This window comes from Aristolochia californica, unplaced genomic scaffold (assembly GCF_029961685.1).
Source record: "Aristolochia californica isolate CCGP_79_NKW_82.1479 unplaced genomic scaffold, dmAriCali1.0.hap1 SCAF_8, whole genome shotgun sequence".
Classification (NCBI taxonomy): Eukaryota; Viridiplantae; Streptophyta; class Magnoliopsida; order Piperales; family Aristolochiaceae; genus Aristolochia; species Aristolochia californica.
In genome coordinates, this window is record NW_027182279.1 from 1,823,339 (window position 1) to 1,842,345 (window position 19,007).

The 19,007-nt window shown below is 41.9% G+C and overlaps 4 protein-coding genes across 6 annotated transcripts; 3 read left to right on the top strand and 1 right to left on the bottom strand.

The window, feature by feature from the left end:
- Positions 1 to 455: 455 nt before the first annotated feature.
- LOC137938814 (uncharacterized) lies at positions 456 to 3,221 on the top strand. The gene has a single exon (XM_068783859.1). It carries the CDS (start codon positions 830 to 832, stop codon positions 2,804 to 2,806), a length of 1,977 nt encoding a protein of 658 aa, XP_068639960.1. The 5' UTR covers positions 456 to 829; the 3' UTR covers positions 2,807 to 3,221.
- A 1,786-nt stretch (positions 3,222 to 5,007) lies between these two features.
- Positions 5,008 to 7,141, bottom strand: LOC137939308 (protein NUCLEAR FUSION DEFECTIVE 4-like). Its single transcript, XM_068784586.1, has 3 exons — positions 6,812 to 7,141; positions 5,749 to 6,578; positions 5,008 to 5,673 (listed from the first exon to the last, which is right to left on the bottom strand). The coding sequence occupies exons 1-3, from the start codon at positions 7,139 to 7,141 to the stop codon at positions 5,196 to 5,198; spliced, it is 1,638 nt and encodes a 545-aa protein (XP_068640687.1). The 3' UTR covers positions 5,008 to 5,195.
- Positions 7,142 to 10,098: 2,957 nt separating this feature from the next.
- On the top strand, positions 10,099 to 14,081 carry LOC137938702 (ferredoxin--NADP reductase, leaf isozyme, chloroplastic-like). 3 transcript variants are annotated; one of them, XR_011109899.1, is made up of 11 exons: positions 10,157 to 10,359; positions 10,445 to 10,679; positions 10,786 to 10,919; positions 11,169 to 11,247; positions 11,411 to 11,502; positions 11,681 to 11,758; positions 11,900 to 11,962; positions 12,037 to 12,271; positions 12,364 to 12,495; positions 12,818 to 12,954; positions 13,769 to 14,081. XR_011109899.1 is itself a non-coding variant. In XM_068783708.1 (9 exons), exons 1-9 carry the CDS (start codon positions 10,255 to 10,257, stop codon positions 12,429 to 12,431), a joined length of 1,089 nt encoding a protein of 362 aa, XP_068639809.1. In that variant the 5' UTR covers positions 10,099 to 10,254; the 3' UTR covers positions 12,432 to 12,766. The 3 variants fall into 3 exon arrangements, 1 of the variants encoding a protein (XP_068639809.1); XR_011109898.1 differs by having other exon boundaries at positions 13,783 to 14,081; XM_068783708.1 differs by lacking the exons at positions 12,818 to 12,954; positions 13,769 to 14,081 and having other exon boundaries at positions 10,099 to 10,359; positions 12,364 to 12,766.
- An 898-nt stretch (positions 14,082 to 14,979) lies between these two features.
- On the top strand, positions 14,980 to 16,043 carry LOC137938156 (cold shock protein 2-like). The gene has a single exon (XM_068783145.1). The coding sequence runs from the start codon at positions 15,045 to 15,047 to the stop codon at positions 15,702 to 15,704; it is 660 nt and encodes a 219-aa protein (XP_068639246.1). The 5' UTR covers positions 14,980 to 15,044; the 3' UTR covers positions 15,705 to 16,043.
- Positions 16,044 to 19,007: the final 2,964 nt, after the last annotated feature.

Below are 19,007 nucleotides of genomic sequence, written 5' to 3' on the forward strand. Positions count from 1 at the left end.
AAAACTAGTGTTGTTTTTCAAAAGAATATTTCTGTGTTTGATTATTGAATAAAGTTTATACATAATTACGTAGCTTTTATGAATAGTTTTATACATAATATATAAAAAATTTTATGTTAGGTTAATATATAGAGGTTATGTCTAATTTTAAGTAGAGGTTATGTCCAATTTTATGTAAAATGTATGCATAATTTTATATATAATTTATTTTACTTATATTTTATGCAAATTTTTAATTATAAGTTAGAGTTCAAACTATCGAACTTCAACTCAGTTAAAATTATTGGATTCGAACTCAATTACAATTTTAAGTCGGAAGGGTAGACTCGGATCAAAGTATCGAGCACGCAAAAGAGAACGAGTCGGAAAAACGCGTTTGACCTTGTAAAACTCGTCGACTATTCGTATTCAAAGCCAGACCAATACCATCTCATTCAACCCTCTTTGCCAGCGACGCCTCTCTCCCTCTCCCTAATCGTCCCTCTCTCTCTCTCTCTCTCGCGGACGAGCGAATGAACATTCGCTCTCCGTCATTCCTGGGCTGAGAAAACCCAAAATTGGGAGTTGCAGATCTTCTTTCTCGGACTGGAAAGGAAAAGAAACGAGCGTGTGAGGACTCAGAAATTTTGATCGATACCCTTATTTTTCTTCTTGCTTGCTTTTGATTGCTGTTATTTTTTTTTCTTGAGGGTCTTTTCTTGATAAATGTGATTATTGTGATATGAGGGTCGTGAGGATCATCGCTGCTTGATTAAAGTTTGTTGATTTGTGTGGGAATAGGGGAATCGTCAAGATTTTTGGTTGGTCTGGTTTTGTTTGGGTTTTCGCCATGGCTGACATCGTGAAGCAGATCTTGGCGAAGCCCATCCAGTTGGCGGACCAGGTGACCAAAGGGGCAGACGACGTCTCCAATTTTAAGGCGGAGTGCGTCGAACTCAAAGCCAAGACGGAGAAACTGGCGACGTTGCTCCGGCAGGCGGCCCGCGCTGGCTCTGACCTTTACGAGCGTCCCTTGCGCCGGATCATCGATGAGACGGAGCAGGCTCTGGACAAGGCGCTCACCCTGGTTGTCAAATGCCGCACCAATAGCATCATGAAACGGGTCTTCACCATCATCCCCGCCGCTGCGTTCAAGAAGGTTACCGCCCAGTTGGGGAATTCCATCGGGGATGTGACCTGGGTCCTCGCCGTCTCCGCCAATCCTCGCGTCGAGGAAGTCGGTCTGCCTCCCATTGCCTCCAACGAACCGATTCTTTGCATGATCTGGGAGCAGATCGCCACCCTGTACACGGGCTCCATGGAGGCCAAATCCGACGCAGCTGCCTCCCTCGTGTCCCTCGCTGACAATGACCGCTACAGCAAGCTCATCATCGAAGAAGGCGGAGTCGTTCCTCTCCTGAGGCTTGTCAAGGAAGGCCGCCAGGAGGGGCAGGAGGATGCTGCTCGGGCGATTGGGCTCCTTGCCCGAGACCCGGAAAGTGTCGAGCAGATGATCCCTGCCGGCGTCTGCTCTGTATTTGCGAAAATTCTCAAAGAAGGGTCGATGAAGGTACAATCTGTAGTTGCCTGGGCTATCTCTGAACTTGCTTCCAGCCACCCCAAATGTCAAGACCATTTTGCCCAAAACAACATCATTCGTCTCCTTGTTAGCCATCTTGCCTTTGAGACCGTTCAAGAACACAGCAAGTATGCAGTCAGTAGCAAGGCCATACCCTCCATCCACTCGATCGTTCTCGCCAACAACAACAATGCTGGCAACAACAATGCTGCCAAGACAACAAACGATGAAGAAGACAAGCTATTGCAGAGCCAAATATCTCATCCAATGGGAGCCAATCATGCCCAGAATCAGATACATTCGATTGTCAAATCAACGATGGCCGCCAACGCTAACGCTAGCAATCCAAATGACCAAAATCCATCCAAACCTCCGCTTCCTCAAAAACAAACAAACTCTTCCGCGGCTAATCACCATCACCACCACCATCACGGCACTAAGCAGAACATTTCCCTCTCCGGGACCAGCATTAAGGGGAGGGAATACGAAGACCCGGCCACCAAAGCGCAGATGAAGGCCATGGCAGCTAGAGCCCTGTGGAAGCTGTGCAAAGGAAATTGTGGAATTTGCCGCAGTATCACCGAATCCCGAGCACTCCTCTGTTTTGCAGTACTCCTGGAGAAGGGCCCTGAAGAAGTCCAATACAACTCTGCCATGGCACTGATGGAGATAGCAGCGGTTGCAGAGCAGGATGCTGATTTACGTCGCTCAGCTTTTAAGCCCAATTCTCCGGCCTCCAAGGCCGTGGTAGACCAACTGTTGCGGATCGTTGAGAAAGCTGATTCGGATCTTCTCGTCCCCTGCATAAAGGCAATCGGGTCTCTAGCAAGAACATTTCGAGCTACTGAAACGAGGATTATCGGGCCGCTCGTCAGATTAATCGACGAGAGAGAAGAAGATGTGACAAGGGAAGCGGTAATCGCGTTGACGAAATTTGCTTGTTCCGATAATTATCTTCATATAGATCATTCCAAAGCAATTCTAACTGCTGGCGGAGCCAAGCACTTGGTTCAACTCGTTTACTTCGGGGAGCAGATGATCCAAATCGTATCTCTAGTTCTTCTCTGCTGCACCGCCCTTCATGTACCAGACAGTGAAGCGTTGGCCCAAGCTGAAGTCCTAACCGTGCTCGAGTGGGCTTCGAAGCAGGGATACATGGCGCAGAATCCTGATGTTGAAACCTTGTTGCCGGAGGCCAAAGGCAGACTGGAGCTGTACCAGTCGAGAGGGTCTAGAGGATTTCACTGATAAATTAACTTTCTCTGTTCTTTTCTCATCCTTCATGGAGTGTATATACAGATTAGATTTATGCTGGTTATCGCAGAGCCCAAACACCCACTTTGTTTCATAATGTTGTTTGATTAAGCTGAAATTTGTATTTGATTTTGTTGGGTCCTTAGGCTAGCTCTTAGAGGTAAAAGGATTCTATGTTCTGTTTTCAATTTCATCATTCATATTGATTCAGAGCTACAATTCTCTTTCTGCATTTCCTGTTATTTTTATCCAGAGTTCCAGAGCCCGAACTGTTTCGGTTGCATTTGCATAACTTGCATTCTCGCTGCTGCGATGAGCTCGATGCGGAAAAGTTCAAACTTTTAGCCTTGAAAGTTTCCTTTCATCTGTCTTGGCCGTTAGCTTCTGCTTCGCTGACATGTGCCTGCCTGGACCCAGTACAGATGACCATCCAGCCATGGTTCTCAGAACCTCAGAATGTCCTGTAGGTTCCAGAAAGCTACAAGTGGATGTTGGGGATCTTGGTTCGTGGGAGCGTCTCAATCACGATCGAAAATGGATTTAGCGTCAAATCTCCAAATAACTTTTTAAGTAATTTGGTTTGCGAGTGGATTCCCACTAGCTTTTGCCAATGAATCAGGGCCAGAGTTTCAAGTGAGGAATGTCTCCATCTCTGGAAAGAGAATCTTTGAATAGAAAAATGTTGACAAAGAAAACAGTCCTCCCTGTTTTTGCTGCAAACATTTCCCGTCTTTTTTCTGCCCCAAATAATCCCTGTGAATCTGTGATTGGGAGAGTAGTGTCTGGGATAGGATTTTTTTTCTCCGTAGATTAATGAAAACCAGAGTAAACGGTTTTGGTGAAGATCTGCTTTGAATTTTCTTTTAAAAATCATTAGGTGGCTGGACGTCTCTCGCAGTTGTTAGGGGATGGACACCCTGGAAACTGCGATTCAATAATAGGTTTCATCAGAGCCATTTTGTCCGAATCTATGAAAAAAAGTCTCAGAGTTCAATTCATTATAGGGTCATTTATAAAAAATATCAATCTACATTATTGAAACCAACAGGATGCCCTTGATCTAGTTGAATAGAATTGTCAATCACATTGAGAAGGGACGAAGCTGCTGTCACTCGAAATCTAATGCAGAAAGCTGGCCGTGGAAGTGACCACAGACGCTGCCAGTTGAAGTACTGACGGAAAGGATTCGTTTCGATCTGTTTCTGACAATGGGTGTCTCGGTTCACCGGCGAGTTCATGGCGGAAAAGGAAATGGGTGCAACATGTCGAGACTCTACTGTCATGGACACGCTGATTGTGGAAGCTTCAGCGACACGAGCTTGCATTATTAACAATTTCTATCTTAAGATATTTTTATGCTTTAGACGGTCCAGTTGTTTGTTTGCCAGACACATAAACATCTAATGGCCCATTGACTGTGGAAAAAGACAGAAGCTTCATACCGAGGACGGCTGAACTGCTGTTTCAGTTTTTGGAATCGACTTTTGTTGATCATAGACGGCCCAGAAAAAGAATTACCTTGACGATGAGTAAGAAATTCTGGAAAATGAAGGCTTCTCACTTGCTGAGATATTAACCAGCAAATCACGTTTGAAGCTAGGAGAAGAGGCAGAATCCAAGGTGTACAGAGAGAAGTAGAAGCCGAACCAGACAAATTGCCAACTGTGTGTTTCACCAACAGCCACATCATGCATCTCTCTTTCTGATCATAATGCAGTCTTGCCTGATTCATGTCTCTGTCTCTTAAGTTAAATCTTTCCGTAATGGAGAATCCGATTAGGAACCCAGTTACTATTACAGAGGAAACCTTGCTAAAGCAGATTCAGTTATATGTGTCAGATACCTCTCGAATCTCTGGCACGCCATGGCAACCTTCGTTCTTTTCTGTTTCTACTGGATAACGCTTCTCCAATCTTGATCATTTATCAATATTGATTATTTGGACCATTTAACAGGATTCTAATTTTGATAAGAGAATTTTGGGAAAATACCTATTTTAAAAAAATAATTAGTAAAACGCCCTTTTTCTAGACTTATTCATCAAAATACCCAATTTTGACTGAGTCAAAATATTGACTTGCCAACCTGGACGGTCAATAAGCCATGTCAACCGAGACCACCAGCATAGAGAAGAAAAATATATAAGGCTGATGTGTTGCCACGTTGAAATTTGAAATTTCATCTATACACCAGTCTTAGACGATTGTCTTCATTGGAAATAAACAACTGAACAAGTGAAGAACAAGCAGAAACAGTGGAGAAAACTGAGAACAAGAACAAGAAGAAACACAGATTTTATTTTATTTTATTACAGACAATCTACTTCTCTCAACAATGGGAAAATCTTCCCCTTAGATGCCAGCCATCTCCTCTGCTGAAAGAATCAACTTTTGGTGTCTTCAGTTGTCTCCTCGTTCGGTTTCGTCCTCATGCGGATCTTGTAATACAGATCTCTCATCCTGAATGCTAATAAAACATCCAGTCCAAGTCCCACAAAGCATACAACGGTCATGATAATGAAAACCAACCTGTAACAGTGGCCTCCGATGCATGTGTTGCTGCCGGCGGCGGTCCGTGTCGCCTGAGCATCGTAAAGAAACCCAGCGAGAAGGCCGGAGAAGAGGAAGGAACCGAGGGGAAGGTTGAGGATGAGAATGTTGTAGAGGAGGCCATAGTACTTGAGGCCAAAGAGCTCGGAGGCTACTGGAACTGTGACTGCAAGCCGCACCCCGTAGCCGATTCCAATAAGGATTGAACCAATGTAAAGGGATCCGGGCAGGGCCATGGCCATTACTATGAACCCCACTGCCATTAAAATCTGGGAAGCTGCATTCCACACGGGCCTCGGAGTGGCAGCCTTTCTGCACTTAAAAACAAGGTTGATTAGTAAGGTAGAGTACAACAGGAATATAAGTAAGGCTGAGTACGTAACGTACTTCATGAAATACTCGGAGATCCAACCGGAGCCAATGCGGCCGAAGAATCCCCAGATGCTTGTGAGCGAGACGAAGATAGAGACGTCAGCGTAACCGAGCGCGAGTCCAATCTGCCCCAGGTTATTTATCACCGCCATGCCCGTTCCCACCCCACAAAGGAACGAGAGGAACAGAATCCAGAAATCAAAGGTCCTCGCCGCCTCCAAGAGCTTGTGATCTTCTCCTATATCCGGTTTCTTCTTCGCTGCCCTTCCTCCTTTCTGTTGTTCTTGTTTGCTGCCCACACTTTGCTGGGTGGGCGAAACTGGTACTACTTCGATTCCTTTTCCTTCCAAATCCGTAGTCTTTCCACGTGTTTGAGGAAACTTTATTGCGGTATAGATGGGAACACACAACGGAGAGGCGAGTAAAGCGAGGAGGACAGCAGCAAATGCGCGATAGAGGACGGGGCCGTGCTTGCCGGTGACGTCGAAGAGGAGGAGATAGACGGCCACGACGACAGCAGCGACGTTGAAGAAAGCGAAGTAGCGGGACTCTTCTCTCTCTTCTGCTGTTTCCACGGCCGCAGGGTCGACCTCGTGGAGGAAGACCATGGAGGTGAGGCAGATCACGGCGGGGATGACGGCAAGCATGAGGAGAAAAGAGGAAGGGCTCTTGGAGAAGAGAGCGGTACAGAGGTCCGTAAAAATGGCGGTGCTGAGGCCGACGAAACCTTTGAGAATCCCGGAAACGGGGCCCCTGTTGTTTTGGAAGTTACGCATACAGGTGACCAGGACGGCCGTGTTCATCCATGTCGTGCTATTGCCTCCCATGCAAACGAAGATGCACATCTGCATTTAAGCAAACCAACAGTGAATACGCCCTTATATCGTATGACATTTTATAATATTATTATTATACTCTAATTAATTAGGATCAAACCAGTGAAAATAGGGTTATCGAATTAGGACGTGGATGATAAGGACGAAATTCAATTGCATCCTTTCGTAATTTTTTGTTCAGATGAGCTTTTGCGTCGCCACGCATGCAGCAGAGCACCCTTTCAAGAGAGAAGAAAATGTACCTGCCAGTAAGGAAGCGGGCGGATTCGGTGGCTAACGACTAGCCACTGAGCTCCGTACCCGATCAAACCTTCAATGGAGCCGATGAGGAGAATGACAGCGGTGGGAACACGGTCGGAGGCGAGGCCGGCGAGAATACCGAAGGCCTTCCCGCCGTCCTTCACGGTCGACAGGTTGTTGAGCTGCAGTTGAGTGAGACCCATAAGAGATTTTAAGGCGTTGGAGTAATTTGGAAAGGTGTAATTGTTGCCGGAAATCGACTGAACCCAAACAGCCGTCACGAATCCCATCCATTTCCCGGTTAGGGAGCTCGGAGAAAACAGCCCCATCATTTTCAGTTCCGGTACGGGGGGAAGAGAGGAGAGGAGAGAAGAGGGAGAGAGATGTGAGCAACACCAGGGAGTGATCGTCTACTTATATTAATTATCTGTTCTTGTTTACAACAGATTTTTGAATAGGAGATCTCAGTGGCGTGACTCAGACCCAGAAAACTTTGTGCCCAGACACATCAAATCCATACTATGAACACATGATCAGATTTTTCGGCGTTTTTTCTTGCTTTATGGAAGTTGTTTCATCCGAGCATTTCTGCTTTTTCAATAGGCTGGTGAATGTACGCCATATCATTACGAGGTTGACCCTTCGCCGATTCTGTAAATTTCTGTTTTTTTTTATCTTCTTGGCGGATGAAACAGAAGGAACTTCTCCCAGGTGTCGACATTTGATTATAAACACACTATAAAACCGGAATGAGCAAGACCATTTGTTTCAGTCAATCGTTTGTTTATTCGTTAATGGATCAAGCAGAAAGGGTATTGTCGTATTGGCGATCCCACCTTCCGCAGTGCAAAGTGTGACCCAGAAGGACGAAGCTGCGGTCCAAATTTTTCAACCATGAATTGTTTTGGGGAGGAAAAAAGGAGCTTGTGCGGCTGTTTTGTTTAATAAACTTCAATGGTTACAGAAGAGGATAACTTACAGAGAGATGGAGTATGATCTGATTACTGACATAAGCTCTGATAGGCGGAATAAAACGCAGATTCATGAGCCAAAAATAGGAAAATCAAGATGACCCCTACTCCAGAAGTGGGAAGCAACTAGCGAAGAACGTGCCTGCGCGTGCTGGCATCATTATCGTTGCAAAATTGACGAACATAAACAATCGGAACGATGATACCATGAAAGAGCTCCGCGGTGGAAGCTCCACTGAGAATTCGATAGTCACAGACACGATCAATCGATCGTAGATGGGACTGTCTGGTTTGTTTTGGGACCTGCATGGCCAGGGCGTACGAAACTAAGACGAATCCATACCAGACAGTGAATCACTGAGACTTGAAAACGGGGCACTGTGTGGATGCTCTCTTATTTGATTGTCGATTCCGTTTGGGATATTTTTTAAATCTCAGCGTCTGCACATTCCTGCAATGGCCGAAATATTAGTTGCAGAGATGCAAATTGAAGTAGAAATCAATGGGGAATGATCGTAATAGTTGCATAAGCGCAAAGACAGAGAGAAATCAAAACAGTAACAGGAAACCAACCAGGTACAAGGATCATGGGAGCTGTTGAAAGCCTCTATTTCAGAGTTTTTACATGTATTTGTTTCACCAAATCTCTTGTTATCTCAATTTGAGGGTAAAGGAGGGCATGAGGCTTCCACTCTCTCTTCCTCCAAAGGGAAGCATTCCTGATCTTTTAATTTTTTGTAGAGAAAGGTTATGTTCTAGAGATGGGGAAGCTGCCCTCCCTTAAGACCAATAGACCTTTTAATTAAAAAAAAAATATAACAATTGAAATTTCTAATATATATAATATTTAATTTGAAATACCTAGCTTTTACCAACTATCAACTGTTAATAAAATAAATGAATACGAACATACGAGGGGATACGTAGATGAAGGTATTTCTATAATTAAGTTGTAGTGGTATTTTGTGTATAATTTATGATAAAATTAGGTTTTTACCTTTTTCCTGTTCTTCTTTACAAACAAAACCCTAACGTCGGTTTTCCATAAATCCAAAAGTACTTTAAATACAAGTATATCTCTAATTTTTTATTTTTTATTTTCTAAAAAAAATTATATGTATCTAAAGCAAATGAGGTCAAAAATTTCACCCCACCCTGTCTCCGACCCACCAGGTGAAATTATAAATCTGAACTTGGGTTTTTTGGGTCAGGTTGGATCGAGTTCCCCGTAAAAACTTACCCAATGCCCACCCCTAATCATATAATAACGTCCTCCCACATAGGTATGAAAAAATTATAATAATACCCTTACATAATCGGTAAACGGGTAAACAAGTATGGAATACGTATTACCCAGTTTGGTTTCGCTTAATAAAAAAGTACTCAATTACATATACGGGTGAAATATTATGTTCAAAACTCATTCCATTTAATAAACGACGGATGAAAATTGGATAATTACATAAACTTGACACCCGTAGAGAAAGACGAGGATTTGCATTGTGGGCAGGGATGGAGTAGGGTTATGAGGAGAAGTCGCAAGGTGAGTTAGATTTCTTAAAAGCTTCCCCATGGGCATCCCTAATCAGCTTGGAAAATTGAAAATATTATCGAGAATGAGTTGCTTGCTAACTGTACTAAATAAACGGTCAATAATTAAATAATTAAATAATTAATTATTATGTAGTAACAAAATTAATAATTTAGTTGTAACTCTAAACGACGATTTATAAATTTAACCTACTAAAATATCCTTATTTTTACTTTAATTTTTATAATAAAATACTCATAATACATTCAGACATATTTTTTAATTATTTAAAAATAATTAAATAAATATTTTATAAATTTAGTTAAAATAATTAAATTATATATTTAATTAATAATATTATGGTATTTTATGTTATTTTATAGTTTTTAAAAATTTAACATGGTTTCATGTATAAATTTAATTTTTTTTATTTATGTAGTTGGTTACCATAAGTAAATGAAGAATGAACCAGGTAACAGAGTCTGATCCTATCCTTATGGGCCAATATGAGGTTGTCTTACCGTGTTGGGCAGTGTACTTCTGGATTTGGGATTTGAAATTTTGTACCCACGGGCCGCTTCTCTAAGCCCACGACCACAGTCGGCCACCGGAAGGAACACCTCCTTCATGGCTCTCCCGCCGTCCGGCCATTGCCGTAAATTGATTGTCGATCGGCTCCTTGGGATTTCTTTGGATTTCAACTCTCTAGTTAGCGTAAAATGGAAGATTTTTTGTGGGTGAAATGAGAGTAGCTACGGTAATCGTAGACTTATCTAAACAGAATCCAGTCGCTCACAACCATGACCACTGCATTCCCTTCAAATCCCCTCCACCCAATGTAATCTTCCAATCCACCTTTCCTCTCTGTCCTCTCCTTGCTCCTCCCTTGTCGACCAACTCAACTTCTCTCTCTTCCCAGCTCCTTCCATCAGCTCCAAAATCCATGGCTGCTGCCCTCACGGCTGCAGTTTCTGTCTCTACGACCAAGTCATCTCCTCTACCGGCCAGAACATGTATCATCTCTTCAGAAAGAATCAGCTTCCAAAAGGTAAGGGCTGAGACTAGAAAAGTCGAATTATGTGCGATGGGAACTAAACTAGAATTATCTGATTACTTCTGGAAATGCTTTCCAGACATGTCTATACACCAGAAATGTGTCTACTGTCGGGAAGGTCGGTCCCATCAGAGCGCAGGTTACCACGGAGGCTCCAGCGAAGGTAGAGAAGGTGTCGAAGAAGGATGAAGAAGGTGTGGTGGTGAACAAGTTCAGGCCCAAGGACCCGTACATTGGCAGATGCCTGCTTAACACTAAGATCACCGGTGATGATGCACCTGGAGAGACATGGCACATGGTTTTTAGCACTGAAGGTATGCTAACTGTTTACGATTTGACTGAATAAAAAAACGAGTATTTAGAGGGGATTCTGTATTCCATTTCCCGTTTGTTGATTTTATTTTTATTTTTGGATCACAGGTGAAGTTCCATACAGAGAGGGGCAGTCAATTGGCGTTATTGCTGATGGAATCGATAAGAATGGGAAGCCCCACAAGTTGAGGCTCTATTCCATTGCAAGCAGTGCCCTCGGAGACTTTGGAGACTCCAAAACTGTGAGTGTTGTCTCATAATCTTTCAGCACAAGTCTAATCTGTCAGTTTGTTTTAGGACTTCATCGTCATCTAGTTAGCAGTTTTTCTTCTTGTGGAAATGGCTATTTTCATGCATTTCGTTATCTGGATGTGATGGTGGAGTTAGCTAATGTTTCATTAGTTCTCTTTTAGAAAACAATTGAGTGGCTTCAATTTTGTTCATTCCTCTCACCTCAGATATTTGAGTCAATATTCATGTCTTTACCTTAGGTTTCTTTGTGCGTGAAGCGGCTTGTATACACCAATGAGCAGGGAGAAATAGTAAAAGGAGTGTGCTCAAATTTTCTATGTAAGAACTTCAAAGTTTTCACTTCAGTCCTTGAATAAAGTTGGCTTTGTTAGTATAAATAAGAACTCCCATAATGTGATACAAGAGGCAGACAAACTGTAGGGTTTTTGCCTAATGAGATAGGTATCTGCCCTCCTGGATCTCAAGTCATTTATTTTTTCAGGCGACCTGAAGCCTGGAGCTGAAGTAAAGATTACCGGACCTGTAGGGAAAGAAATGCTTATGCCCAAAGATCCTAATGCCACAGTCATAATGGTAAAGCCTGGGATCTCAAAATCATGGTTAATTTTATTGTACCAGTGATAATTTGTCCCTTTATACTATATTGACATTTCCTATGCTGCATACTAAATCCATAATTTGATATAGGAAAAGAACCCAGAAAAATCGACTGACATAAATAAGTTGCTTATGCAAGAACTATTTTATGCAGCTTGCAACAGGAACAGGAATTGCACCCTTCCGTTCATTCTTGTGGAAAATGTTCTTTGAGAAACATGATGACTACAAGGTAAATGCCAGATTAAGGAACGGAATCATATGGACTAACCATGCATTTGATGGTGCTTGAAACACAACTATGGACATATGTTACAATGATTTGGTTTCCTTGGCTAAGCAACATTTTATTCCACTTTAACTCATTATGCAGTTCAAGGGATTGGCTTGGCTATTCTTGGGAGTCCCCACAAGTAGCTCTTTGCTCTACAAAGAGGTGGGTATCTATACTCGGTTTTCCTTTCCATAAGGGGGAAAATGACTATTGACTATACTTCTGGTTTTGTAAAGGAATTTGAGAAGATGAAGGAGAAGGCACCTGATAATTTCAGACTCGACTTTGCTGTGAGCAGAGAACAAACCAATGAAAAGGGAGAGAAGATGTACATCCAGACAAGAATGGCTCAATATGCTGAAGAATTGTGGGAACTTCTTAAGAATGACAACACATATGTCTACATGTGTGGATTGAAGGGAATGGAGAAGGGAATTGATGACATTATGACGTCTTTGGCTGCTAAAGATGGTGAGTGTCACACTGAAGCTCTTCCATTGAGGTATCGAAAAGATTTGATGTAATGATAACTAATTCTCTGGTTGTGACCTGTTGGTTTTCAGGAATCGACTGGGCCAATTACAAGAAGCAATTGAAGAAAGCAGAACAATGGAATGTTGAAGTGTACTAAGGACTTCATATAATTGCATTTCTTGAAGAGCCTATCCTCCTGTGGTTTCATCGTCTGTAGATAGGTAGCTTATTCTCTCGCACTTTTAAGTTATTCTCATGAAAGGTAGCTGTCTCTTAGTGCCCACTTCGTTAGTTTTATCGAAGAGGGAATGTACAATGCCATTATCACAAACTGTCTTTGGTTGTAATCATTCTCAACTTTCATTTGTTAATAGTAATCCCAATTTTCCAAAGTGAGTTATGTAAATCCTTGACTAGGATATGCAACTAGGTACTGCAATGTTTTGTTTTGCCTAATTGTTTATCAAGATTACCACATTGTGGCCATGAGAAAGCACACCAACTGTACTTTGTATGATTGAGCTGTATTCCAAATTTTGGTAGGCATCTGTCATTGCTCCAAGCAATTCCGATTTCAGAACGGGGAGCTGCTTGGCCTCTTTCTGGTAGCAGTGTACTGCTTGCAACAGGTCTCAGATACTCTTTCGTGAAGAACTTTTCAATCAGTAACTGGGATGAAGGTAAATGAGCTTAAGACCATTTTAACAATTTATTTGCAAATTTTAATGAGAGTGGACTCGTCACAGTGCCAAGTACTCCAAAAGCAGTATCAAGTCTCTCTAGGGTGCTTTCAGCTGCAGTAGGAACTATATAATATCATATCCCACAGAAGGTCAAGAACCTCTCTGAGAAAGATAGGGATGGAGAGTTGAATTTATTACTTTCAGCTGCAAGAAAACAAAACGAGTATATACTCTACGGTCTACCATGGGCAATGTTATCACTGCGGAATTGATACTGATATCCAGTTCTGTGTGCAATTGCAAAGGGGAGAGGGACCATTACCATTTCGTTTTTTTTGCAATCCAATGGGAAGGTGTCCCTGCTGTCTTACCATCAATGTCAGGGAGGGCAGGGGCCACTCCCGACTGAGCCTAAAGAGAGGAGAGAAGGGCTCTCTCTCTTGCCTCTTATTTGTGTAAAGAGTGGACTTAAAAGATGAGAGAGGAGGCTAACTAATCTTTCTTTTTCGATAATGATTATGTTCTTAGGTTACAGATTTATAGGATATATCCCGAATCAATTTAAAAATACAAATCCTACTTACATACTAGATTTTCGTTTTTATCTTCAATCTTCAAGTCTATCTTCGATACTCCCCTCAAGTTGGAGGATATGTTAATGATACCTAACTAGTCAAGTAATAAGTCAAATTGGGATAAACTCAATGTCTTAGTGAATAAGTCTATAGTTTGGTTGTTGATTTGTATGTGTGTTGTCTTAATCATGTCTGCTTGAATTTTTTCACAAACTAAATGACAATTAATTTTGAAGTACTTGGTCCTCAGAAGAGGCAGGCAGAATCGAACGGTGTCCCTGGACATGATGGTGGGGAATAATATCTACATGGACAAGAGGATGAAGAAGCAAGAGAGGCCCTGCCCTCCCTACACACATGGATGTTAGTAAGATGGTCAATGGTGGGAGCTCCTTGCTTATTCTATGAAGGGCAGCAAAGGTCAAGTAGTCCTTCTAATTTTAAGTAGCTTTATTTTATTAACATAAATATATCTTCATGTAATTTATGTGTGAATTAAATTTGAAAGTTTAATTCATTTTTTTAATTATTATATTTTAGTATTTAAAGACTTTATTACATAGACTTGTGAATCTTATTATATAATAATTATTTATCTACATGAAAAAAATTGGTGATTGGGTTTTTTCTTGTATTTAAAAAATCTCCTACTATCCCGACTACATGTTGAACCGTCACAAACGAGACTAATCTATCGAACCGACACCCCGACAAATATTTAATCATTACATATTGTAACATTTTATACATTAAGTTTGTTACAAAGAAATTTCACCAAAAAATTAAAAATAATTAATTAATATGTCAACCCAATATAAATCACTAATTATTAACACTAATTTGGTATTTTATTAAAACAAGTATAATTAATTAATGTTTATTCCTTTGGGGTACATTTAGATAAGGATGATAAGGGGTACACATGCCCTTATACATGTATACATATTAATTTTTTATATGAATCTCCTTGGCTTAATGAAAAAGAGTCATAATCAAACACATGATTATGAATCTAAACGTGCTTAAAAATTTGGAAACCTAATTAAGCAAGTAGGTCCCATTGTGAAAATAAAACCTTCATTTAATCACTTCTCCTTCTATACCCATTTTTAGCCTTTTCCCCCTCACCCATTCCTCCCACGAATCCATCCCGTTGACCGGATTGACCATCCTTTGACTCTTTGACCAGCCATCAAAAGCATCAAATGTGAGACACATGTGAAGGGCCAGGGAGAATTGAGGCATCTCTTTACAAAACCCTAGCTGATCCTAGGGCGCGATTGGGTTTCATCCGAGAGTCTCTAGCCGTCCGATCGGTAAAATATCTGAGAAGACCGCATCGAATCTCTTCGAAAGGAATTTCTTCTTTTGATTATTTGTTATTTTGCGTGAAATGAACGGCCAGGATGACGTGGCTGGGGAAGCTGCGTATAAAGAAAGCAGCTCTGCCGAGGGAAACGAGAGAGCGAAGTGGAGAGAGGCAGAAGGTTTGAGAATTAGGGTTTTGTGGTGATGGCGCAGGAGAGCAGGATGAGCGGGGTGGTGAAGTGGTTTAACACCCAGAAGGGGTTCGGCTTCATTAGCCCTGATGACGGTAGCGAGGATCTCTTCGTCCACCAATCGTCGATCAAATCCGACGGGTACCGTAGCTTGGCGGAGAGCGAGAAGGTGGAGTTTGAGATCGAGAACGGTGATGACGGCCGGACGAAGGCAGTCAACGTGACGGGTCCGGATGGCGCCCCTGTGCAAGGGGATAGGAGGGGTGGTGGCGGCGGCGGTGGGTTTGGCGGCGGTGGTGGTGGTTTTGGCGGCGGGAGAAGCTCCGGTGGTGGCCGAGGTGCTGGAGGGTACGGATATGGGGGTGGTTATGGTGGGGGGGGATACGGGGGAAGAGGAGGAAGAGGTGGGATGAATGGAAGCGGCGGCGGCGGCGGCGGTGGTACCTGTTACTCTTGTGGGGAGCCCGGACACATGGCGAGAGATTGCTACCAGGGTGGTAGCGGTGGCGGTGGCGGAGGGAGGTTCGGTGGTGGCGGAGGCGGAAGATTCGGCGGCGGAGGCGGTGGAGGGAGATACGGTGGTGGCGGCGGCGCTGGCGGAGGTGGTGGTGATGGATGTTACCACTGCGGCGAGCAGGGGCATTTTGCTAGAGAATGCCCAAATAGGGGATGATTATCTGATCTCCCCTTGTTTTTTCTCTTACTTATGTTTAATTTTCTTTCTGGATTTTGATGTTCTTTGGGTTTTATGTTGACTCATCTAGGGTATTTGAAAGAGGGCTTTTTGTGTTTGGCCACCGATGAGACTGCCGGCCAGAAAGCCAGGGGAAGTAGAGGATGTGTCCTTTCGTCTTTCATTCTTTTTAATCTTCTGGTAATGTTTTTAGTGTTTTTGGTCTTGCTGATGGAATGTTCAAAAGGGGAGAAACAGCTGCTTGTGATATTCAGACAGATTTCAGTTTCTCTTTTGAAATTATATTTGGTCTTGATATACAAACATAGTTTGCCCAAATGCTAGTGCCATGTTCTTGCCTCTAATTTCCACTTCTGCTCTCCTCCATTAATTCTTTTATTTTGATATTTCTGCAAAATGTGTCTCCATTTTCTTTCTCATCTACTTGCTGCAACTTCCCATTTTCAGTATCTGTGTGATGATAAAGATGTCTTCTCTTTGGAGTTCACTGAGATATTTCACTGATGTTATATCATGATAGCGGAGTGTTGGTTTTAATGGCCGACGATGAAGCATTACCCGTGCTTCCTATTCCTGTTTGTAGTGATCTGTAGTCTGAATATTTGATGATGCATTTTAACAAACGTCTGGTATGCTTGAGATCTGAGTTCTTATGGGGGGGATTAAATTTTTACAGAAACGTGAGATTTGATTTTTGGGTTAGGGTAGTGAACTCCATGTCAGGGTTGGGAGATATGTTTCCTTAGTAATGCTTCTTTGAACTATATAATGCATGGACGATGCTTGGCTGAGAAGATTATGTTTGAGTTAAAGCGGACATGAAACACTGTTACCTATCTTCTCTCCTCTTCTTTCACCCCTTCTTCCGATTCAAAAGGAAGGATCATGTCTCTAGATTACGACCAGGGGTGGCCATTAGAGCCAATCATGATTAAGACCATGCTTTCAGAGGGAATTTGAACTATGTGAATGGCTTATTAGTGTCTGACCCAACCAAAAATCCAATTAGGAGAGGAGAGAGAGTTTGCCGATTCATGAATAGTTTGAGTTTGATGTTGTTCGAACCGAACTCGACCGAGATTTCTTCTTAAATATGTGAATGCGATGTTTGGAACCGGACGAAACACATCTCTCTAGTCTGTCTCCAAGATGTCCGGGTCTTCGAGCATATCTTGGAGAGCTGTTTCGATGAGACGAGAAAGTAGGAGATTATTTACGCCATGTTAATCTTCGTCTTCTTCAATTTATTCTTCTCTGTTTATAATTTCTGCCCTTAATGTTAGATGCTTGAAGTTCTGTGAGCTGTTCAAAAACACTGCAATTGATGTTTTCGATATTGTGAAGAAAGGGAGAAATGGCCTTCTGTTCAAAAATTTCTCGATTTGCCATTTCGGCCATTTCTGTGAGCTTGGCGTGAATTTCTTATAATTCATATCTAATAGATAATTAAGATTAGTGGAGCTTCTTAGAAAACTTAGAATTACTTGCTCTAAAAGAAACAACAGATGTCATCTTCTTCTCTTTGGCAAGCCAGAGAGTAAGAGGCTCTCCTAATCCCTACCAACCAAGAGAGGGATAGCGGTGGCTCCTCCCTCTTGGTCGTTGTGGAACCCTATTCCGCCTCGATTGCTCGGACATCCGTCCAATCTCTTTCATTACTCTTCTTGGTTCTTTCCGCTCGTTTTTAGCCTCAGAAGGAAAGGCTGAGCATAAACAGAGATGGAAGGTGAAACGGATAGAGCAACAAATGTAGACAAAAACTGCGACAAACATTAACAGAGAAAGCACAAGAGAGTAGCAGAGAGTTCGTAGCAATTTGAGAAGAGCAAAAATAGAAGAAAAAACACAGACAGTGAGAAGAAGAAGATCGACCAGAAAGAGAAATAAAGTTAACAGAGCAAAAAAAGTAGTCAGACGGATCGTTAAGCATAGCAACAGAAACAACACGAAGTTAGAGAAAAAACGAAGTGAAAAAGAAGAACAATGTGGTAGTGATTAACAGCAGAGAAAGAGAATTAGAAAAAAAATCTATCAGTTTACTATCAGTTCACTACCGTTCACAAAATAGAAGGAAGAGTAATCCCGGAAATCAAAAGTAAACTGATAGTATACAGTAAGAGGACAATAGAAGAGCATCTTGTTGTTGGTTAGAGATCGACATTGCTCTACATTGATAAATAGTGACGAGAAACTGAAAAAAAAAAGAGTAAATTTTGAATGAAACTGAAACAGAAAAACAGACGATGAAACTCAAAAAAATGAATGAATATTGAAGTTACCTGTGTCGAGGAAAGACCCAGAAAACGAAATGAAGAAAAAACATGAACTTACCTGAAACGAATCAAAACTGAAGCAGCAAAGCAGAGATCAAGAAACGAAACGATACAGAGATCTTGGAAGTGAAAGACCGACCAAAGTGTACAGTGATTGAATAGACTAAAAAAATGATTTTCGTCAGTGATAATTGTTCATTTCAGTCAATCAGCATTCAATTCCAGAGCTGCTCATTTTTTAATCTTCTTTCTGTTTATCCTTTCCCATTTAGAACTTCTTTCAGTTTTTTCTTGCGGTTTTCTATCTGTGATTTGATGCTGATTGAAATAAGAACCCGTTTTTGCAATTACGCTGCAAAAGATTAGATTTTGTTTAATTTTACACAAAGCTTCCACATGATCGCAAACTAGTCTCAGTTTCCAATTGAACTATATTATAAATTTGAAGCATCTGCACTCTTTATTGAATAGATTTGTTTCAGAAAGGTGCCAACTGGTATTTAGATTAGGTCATTCACCCGGATGAACCTACGAAATTAAAGAGAAAGCAGAACAGGAAAAAGCAGAATGAAAGGGACGACGCAGTGAAATTTCAAGAGCTTTATACAGAAAGATGCGGCACTTTCAAGCTTCTCGCATGCGCATGCGTTATTATTGGCAGACATTTCAATCTCTGATGAATGATGCGTTTTCTCATTCTCAAAGATTCCCTGCTCGAGAATCTATTCACCCTCTTCCTTTCCCTCCCTCCAATGCCATGGCAGCATCTCTATTCATCATTTTGAACAGTAACCTATGCAGACCCTTTGATGGATAGGTCAATTATCCATCATCTCATGACGTTGGCCTTACAGTCTTCGAATCGCAAAAGGAGAATAAAAAGATGTTTACATTTTTTCATGCTTTGAACCTTTTCATGCTTCTCCATTGCTGCTCTGCAACTCGGAGCTTTTTGTCATTTAAATATAGAAAAAAGAGAGAAAAAAACCATATTACATCCCGTACCGGC